Source organism: Populus alba, chromosome 19 (assembly GCF_005239225.2).
Source record: "Populus alba chromosome 19, ASM523922v2, whole genome shotgun sequence".
Taxonomy (NCBI): domain Eukaryota; kingdom Viridiplantae; phylum Streptophyta; class Magnoliopsida; order Malpighiales; family Salicaceae; genus Populus; species Populus alba.
The window spans coordinates 10,316,860-10,324,405 of NC_133302.1; the positions used below are offsets into that span (position 1 = coordinate 10,316,860).

The window sequence follows — 7,546 nt, forward strand, 5'->3', positions numbered from 1 at the left end:
AAATCACAATATAAAAATAAAGTTAATTCTATTTTTTTTTATTTTTAAGATTAATCAAGAACAAAATACACCAAAAAAATTTAAGCATATATTGCTAGACCTTTAAATGTAAATAATTAATCAAACACATTGTCACAAAGCAAAGATTCACAATTATCAAAGAATACTAGATACTAAATATCAATAACGAAAGAGATTATAAATAAAAGTTAAAAGATAAAAATGCAAGATGAGATTTGGGTTGTAAGACCATGATAACTTGAAGAAAAAAAAAGAGTAAAATGAAATAAATCACGAGGGCTAATTTTTAATTAACTTGATGTTAAATGAAAAAAAAAACTATTAATTTAAAAAAAAATCAAACAAGTTAACTTGTTAAAACCAACAACATGGGATATGGGACTAGGATAATTATACAGAAAACAAACATCAATAAATTATAAAATTTAATTTTTAATAAACTAAGTGTTGAAAAATAATTTTAAAAAATATCATTATAATAAATAGTATTCTATGACGTGAAACACCTAAAAAATCACCATTTTTTTTAATTTTTACAAATTTTAAGTTTCACTTTTATTCTAGTTTATGTAATCCTTAAAAATAAATAAAAAACTTATAAAGTTTTTGGCACAGTGCCAACTCTTTTCACACCCACGTTTAATGGAATCGTCGTATTACTGAATCGACAAATTTTACAATACAAGAATTCCTAAGAAAAAAAAAGAAGAAGAAGAAGAGCGGAGGCGATTACGTAAATAAATTACGATGAATAGGTCCAGTTTCTTGGCTCCGGTGGTCCACAAGATCCGCGGGCCCACCCGCAAGAATAAACTATCTTTCTGGGCTCCATCTTACAGTTGTTAATAGCTTGTAATTATTTTTTAAATAATTTTTTATTTTAAAATATATGTTGATGTTATTTTTTATTTTTTAAAAATTATTTTTTGATATTAACATATCAAATAATTTAAAAAAAATAAAAAATATATTAATTTAAAAGTTAATAATTAAATTTTTTAAAAAATATTTTTAAAACATGAAAATAAAAAAACAGTAAATTTTTTCGGCTCATAAATATTCAGTACAATACGTGAGAACTTAAATCCACTTGTTTAATCCTGCTAAGACTTTGCAGAAAGAACTGGAATTGGGTTCCTATGTCGATCACATCTTCAAAAGCATATTTATGGTAGAATTAAATATTCTCATCCTCAGAAACCAAGAAGATTTCACACTGCATATTTCTTTTTTTTATTTTAATCCATTTTGACGCTATATTCGGCAGGCGAGATGGAAGAGATAGCACGAACTACGAGGAAATGATGAAATAACTCGTCCCCTGTTTGATGGAAGAATTCAGACAAACGCTAAAAAATAAGAGGAAAAAAAAATGTAATTGATTTCTTAATGTGTTTGAAAAATCCTGTGAATAAACCCACATCATATGAATTGGTACCAGATATTATGCCCGCGTGATCTTATGGGCTTGTGTATCTTCACGGGTTTATAAAAAAAATCATAAAAAAATAAAAAATAAATCATATAAAAAAAACATGTTAATCTACAGTATTTATAAGGAAAAACTATAAAAATAAATTTTCAATCAGTTTAATATTAAAAAAGTAAAATAGATAAAAATAATTTTTTAAAAAAATAAACATAACAAAAAAAATCATACAAAAAAAATACTATAATAATATATGATTTCCGTTGAAAATGATCATTTTTTTTTAGATTTTGATTGTAAACAGGACTAGACAAATAGAAACACTTTTTTTATGCACTGTTAAATTTTTTTTTCTGTTTTATGAAAGCTTCTCATAAGATTTAGAGTTTATTAACGAGATTGAAAGTTAGGAATTTAAACAAGCCCATGAATCATTTAATTGTTAGAATAACTAAAAAAAAAAAAAAACCTCTTTCTAAAATCAAATTTGATATTGGAAAAAAAAAATTTAAGTCTAATTAAAAAAAAAAAAAAAAAAAAAAAGAGCTAAGAAGAGAACGTAAGAGAAAGAGAAGAAAAGGCTAGAGAAGAAAAGAATGGGAGATGAAAAAACCTGCAACTTTTCAAATTTTATTTAATTCATTAAAATTATTTAACATTTTAAAAAATAAAATATAAATACTAAAATTTTAACTAAAATAAATAATTAAGCTCATGGCTCATTAAATAAAATACTTAAAAATATTTAAATTAAACCCAACAAATAAAATTCAATTAATAAACTACAATTAAAAATTCAGCTAAAGCTCAATTTTTCAATAACTTGGGATATCCTTCATTACTTATGATTATATGCGTGCATAAACAATGTAATGAGTAATGTCTCATCACAATTATTCAATGATTTATATGATTGTGTATGATAATTTTATTTTAAAAAAATTAACATTAATTTTCCCTTTAAAATCCATAATTTTATTGTTTGATAATAGTGATTTTCTTTATCATTTCCTCTAAATTTACAATAATAAAAAGATAAACATCAAAATAAAATAAATTAAAATTTTTTAGAATACACTGATCTTTGAAAAGTAAGTTTTACAAGCTCGAGTGGTATACATTTTATAATTAAAAAAATATTTTTTCTAGACTATAATTTTAATTGAAAAAACATCTTATAATTATCAAAGCTCTTCATCAATAATGTTTTCATCTAAAAAATAAAATTACGTGTTGTTTTGATATATAATTTTTGTTGGATAAACTGAATAAGAAATTTATTTTATAATTAATTTTATGGATAATTCTTAATTGTATAGACATTAAACATGTCCTTTTTTTTTTATCAAAGGAAAGAATAGAACAAGAATTTGTGGAAAAGATAGTTAAATAAGAGATTTGAGATGTAGGGACTTAACTGGAAGCAAAAGTCATGTAGGCATTAAATTGTATTTACTGCAAAATACAAGGATTGAAAAACTTTCAAATAAGGACTTATAGATCAGAAAATAAATACACGGGTCAACGAAAAAAAATTTAAAATTCGGTGACAAATGAACAAGCAGCATTTTTTGTTTTCTTTTTGTGAACTCAGGTCAACATTGTGATTGACTGTTCGGAAATACAAAGCATGTAGAGATCACGGAGTTGAAAGGCATTGAGTTCACACTTGTAACCAAAGCGTTGTAGAATTTTTCACATGATAAAAAGAGAGGTAACGGACCCTTACAGGAATAGAAAATTATGGAAGAATCAGGAGAAAACATCCAGAAAATCAACAAGTTCCAGTTGAGCTGTCTAAAAGACAAGAAACAAATCATCCAAAGAGAATCCTCTAAGATCGATGCACATCAAAGCATATTACACAGCACAGCACTACCTCTGAGTTCAAAGAAGCGCACTTCAGGTCCACCACACCACTCTTAATTGTTTCCAACATCAAGAGATTATATGGACTATCAGTCAGCCGTCCAGCTCTGCTCCACTACTTCACGAACTCTGCGGTTGTACTCCCGCTTAGTCTCACTGAACATGCGAGCGGCTTCAGAGTTTGCTGGGGAATTTGGGTTTGGATCACAGAGCAGAGACTGGGAAAAACACAGAATAATCTTTTGTTAGTATATACTACAAACTTTCAAAAAACATTTCTCTGAGTGGCAATAATATCAATGACGATCAGCAAACTATTACATCAGATAAAATATTGACATGCGTGTGAATGCCTATACTAGTTGCCTATGCGTGTGAATGATCACTTAGAAGTTACAAACATGCAAATCGTAGGTGTACTATGGTACAATCATCTTGTATATGAGCCGGAAGCCAAATGATGCAAGTATGTACTGGTCAGAACTTGCCACTATTTAGTTGCATTCAAAGTGAACAGATCTGAGAGTATATGTCTATACTATGTGACACCATTGAAAGTCGACTCATTCATGATTCATAACAAACACTCAGCACATATCAAGATGAAACAGAAAGAAGAAGAAAACTTTGAGCTTGGATTCTGCATTGATTCTGAGATAGGCCAGAACATGATCACTTAGAAGTTAGAAACATGCAAATTGTAGGTGTACTACAGTACAATCATCTTGTATATGAGCCGGAAGCCAAATGATGCAAGTATGTACTGGTCAAAACTTGCCACTATTTAGTTGCATTCAAAGTGAACAGATCTGAGAGTATGTCTAAACTAAGCGACACCATTGAAAGTCGACTCATTCATGATTCATAATAAACACTCAGCACATATCAAGATGAAACAGAACGAAGAAGAAAACTTTGAGCAATATGAAGGTAATCTATAATAGCAAGGTAAAGGAATTTATCTGCTGAAAGTCCCCTTTATGAAGGTTCTTGGGAGACGTGACCTTGACAGCCCACCCTTATGTTTTTTCCCCCTTCTTTTCTTTTCTTTTGTTTTGCTAAAGTAGCTGCAATTAAGATTTGTGGATTGTGATTCACAACCCTACCCTAAGACATACTATCTAGAGTTTGTCTAAGTTTTTTAATGGATAGTTATTCAAATATTGCTCATGGTTTCTCAATCTCAAAAGTCAACCACATGAATCAAGATAGTTAAAACACAACATGAATAGCAACTAATGAGTACAACACAATAATTCTTCATTACTAATATAAAAAAAGAAATGAGCTGTAGAAATTCGAACCTGGATGGAGGTAAGTATAGCAGCAACATCATATATCGGACTCCACTGATTTTGTAAGATGTCCAAGCATATACTTCCATCTGCATAAACTGGTGATACGAATTGAAAAAAAGTCAAACAATCCAGACAATTGCCAATACTCCAAAAAGAAGAAGACAATCTTTATGAAGAAAAGTCACATGCTAGTTGATTTCGAAAAAGCAAGAGAAAATTACTTGTCAAAAAGAAACAATGTAAGGAACCAGTTCACTGATTTACTAATGCAAGCAAATATACAAGTAAAATATCAACATACTGTTTGGATGAAACATCCGTGAAACAAATCGGACTGTTGGAGGTTTATTCGGATAATCCTCTGTGAATTGAAGAGTCAACTTAAACGTCCCTGAAGAAGATTGAGAAGAAGTTAGACACCATAAGAGAATGCTATAAGCAAAACAGTATGCACATAAAATGTGTGGCTGAACACACACCCAGTTACTGGGGTATGTATATGTCCAAAGGTCAATAGAGCGCACATCCCAGAAGGGATTAATTGTAATAAACCCATCACTGTTTAACAAAAAACATGAGAAAAGACTTCAATTACAACCTATTCCCAACTGCTTGATCGTGCAATTACATTAAAATACTTGTTGATACACATGAATCAAGTGGATGCCTTTATATTTCATCACTCATCCAAGTCTTTCTCGTTCCCCTTCATTCCATTACTCCACTTGCTAACCAACCAACCAACCAGAAGGATGGGTTCCTTTCAGCTTCCTTCCTCTAATTTTTTATCTCCAAACTAAACACAGCGAAACATATTTACATAACTTCCAAAATCTATTACTTTCCGATATTCCACATCAAAATATTTGAAGATTAGGAGTAGTAGTCATAGCGTCCAGGGTATGTGTCCTTGTTCAGTATATACCCTATCTTAAACATGATCGAGACTCCTAAAATTGCAGGACTTAAAGCTGCCCAATAATAAATATAATAAATGTAATCAATCAACATACAACCATAACCCATCGTCCAATAACACGAAACAAAACAAAACAAAACAAAAGGGGGGTAATATAAAAAAGATTAGATATACTGAAGAAAAAGCAAGAATCAGAATTACCCACCTCCATCCCATGGAGTATCATCAGGTCTACGAATAAAAAAAAAACAAACAGATTAATAAGAAATCAAGAAAAGAAAACGAAAAAAGAAAAGAAGAAAGAAAAGGGTACCCGAAAATAACAGCGTTCCAAAGCATGATGTTGTTGTCTTGGGGGGCACCACTGATGCCGGCAGGTGGATCCTGCTGCAGCCTCTTGAAATCCCTCATCAACCTCTTCCTAGATGGGGTTGACATCTTTCTGTTTCTTCTTGTTGTTTCTATTTTTCTCTTGCTTTACCTTTCTAGAGAGAGAGATCTGAAAATTATAATGATGTGAGTATATCTATCAAAGAACAAAGATCCATGAGAGAGAAATAGAGGACGAGGAGGAGGAGGAGGAGGAGGGTTTGGCTTCTTTTTTCTTTTTCTTTTTTATTGGTGGGGTGGGGTGGGGTTTGTTCTTGCGTGTTTCGCAAAAGTGGTCTTACTAAGCTCGTCCAATATAAGAGACTTCTTTCCGTGTTTAGTCATTCTCTCAACACATTGTTTGCAAAACACCTCCTAAACTTTAACCTTATTTTGCACTTGCTTCATTTGACTCTTTTTTTTTTTTATCCTTTTAATTTTATCAAATTACACTATTTGTTTTCTTCTTTCTTTTTATTTTTCAATGTGGATGGACTAGACTGACTTATCTATCAAATTTAAGATTAGAATATGGTTTCGCAATGAAATAAAAAAAAATATGAATTGTTAAATTTATAATTTATAAATAACTAAACATCATATTATTAACATCAATAATGATGACATGATGATATTTATTAGAAACAACAAGAGAATAATTAATATTTATTTGTGATTGATGATGGAGAAAGGAGTAGTAAATTATAAATTTAATGGTGAAACTCTATTTATTGATAAGAGATGGCAAAGAATAAAATTAGAGGAATGGATGAAAATAATTAAATTAATTAAATCTTAACTATATTTGAAAGAGCAATTGATCAAGATAATAGAAATTTTGATAAAAAAAATATAAATTGGATATTCAAATTTTTATTATTTCACTCAAAAATTGAAATCTTTTAAAAAAGATAATCCAAATAGTATAGTTCTATCTACACCTATAATCTATAGATAAAAATCCCATTAATATATATATATATATATATTTTTGCAATTTTTTAACCAATTTAAATAATTTTGCATGATCATATGATCATTAATTTGAAATATTGATCTAGAATCAATTTACAAGCTTTTATATTATTCTTTAATTCCATTTTCTCTTATAGCATACTTTTAAATATTATTTTTTTCTTTTTATGTTGAAAGTTTATTATTCATCTTGCTCGTCATTCCATTTAAGCTGGGCAACTTTTTTTAATAAATTATTAAAGATAATATTTGTTGATAAGCCTTTATATTTCCTTCTTCAATGCAGAACAATTCTCAGATTATATTGATGTTGAATAACACCTCGTGATACATGTCATTCTCGTTCCTCCTTTATTTTAGGTTGGGCATCTTTTTTCATAAATTATTGAAGATAGCTCTAGTTAATAAACTTCTTTATTTTATAGTAGTCCTCTATATTATTAATATTTTTTGGTTATGGGTATAAGGATTAGCCTTCATGAGAAGGGGTATTGTATGAAATCAGTATCCTTAATTGTGGTATAAACCTCTATTAGGGTTATTTTTTGGAGCGTGGTCAAAAGTCCAGGAAAGATGGAGGAATTATGAACTTACCCATTCGAATTCATCTCAGTAGCCCTGGACTATTTAAAGACCAACCACACTTGTAGGACTCTTTTCACTTCT

At 29.4% G+C, this 7,546-nt stretch overlaps 1 protein-coding gene across 1 annotated transcript; it reads right to left on the minus strand.

The window, feature by feature from the left end:
* Positions 1-3,119: 3,119 nt before the first annotated feature.
* Positions 3,120-6,192, minus strand: LOC118027764 (ubiquitin-conjugating enzyme E2 2). The gene is made up of 5 exons (XM_035031218.2): positions 5,850-6,192; positions 5,742-5,767; positions 4,919-5,008; positions 4,624-4,712; positions 3,120-3,537 (listed from the first exon to the last, which is right to left on the minus strand). The coding sequence occupies exons 1-5, from the start codon at positions 5,972-5,974 to the stop codon at positions 3,409-3,411; spliced, it is 459 nt and encodes a 152-aa protein (XP_034887109.1). The 5' UTR covers positions 5,975-6,192; the 3' UTR covers positions 3,120-3,408.
* Positions 6,193-7,546: the final 1,354 nt, after the last annotated feature.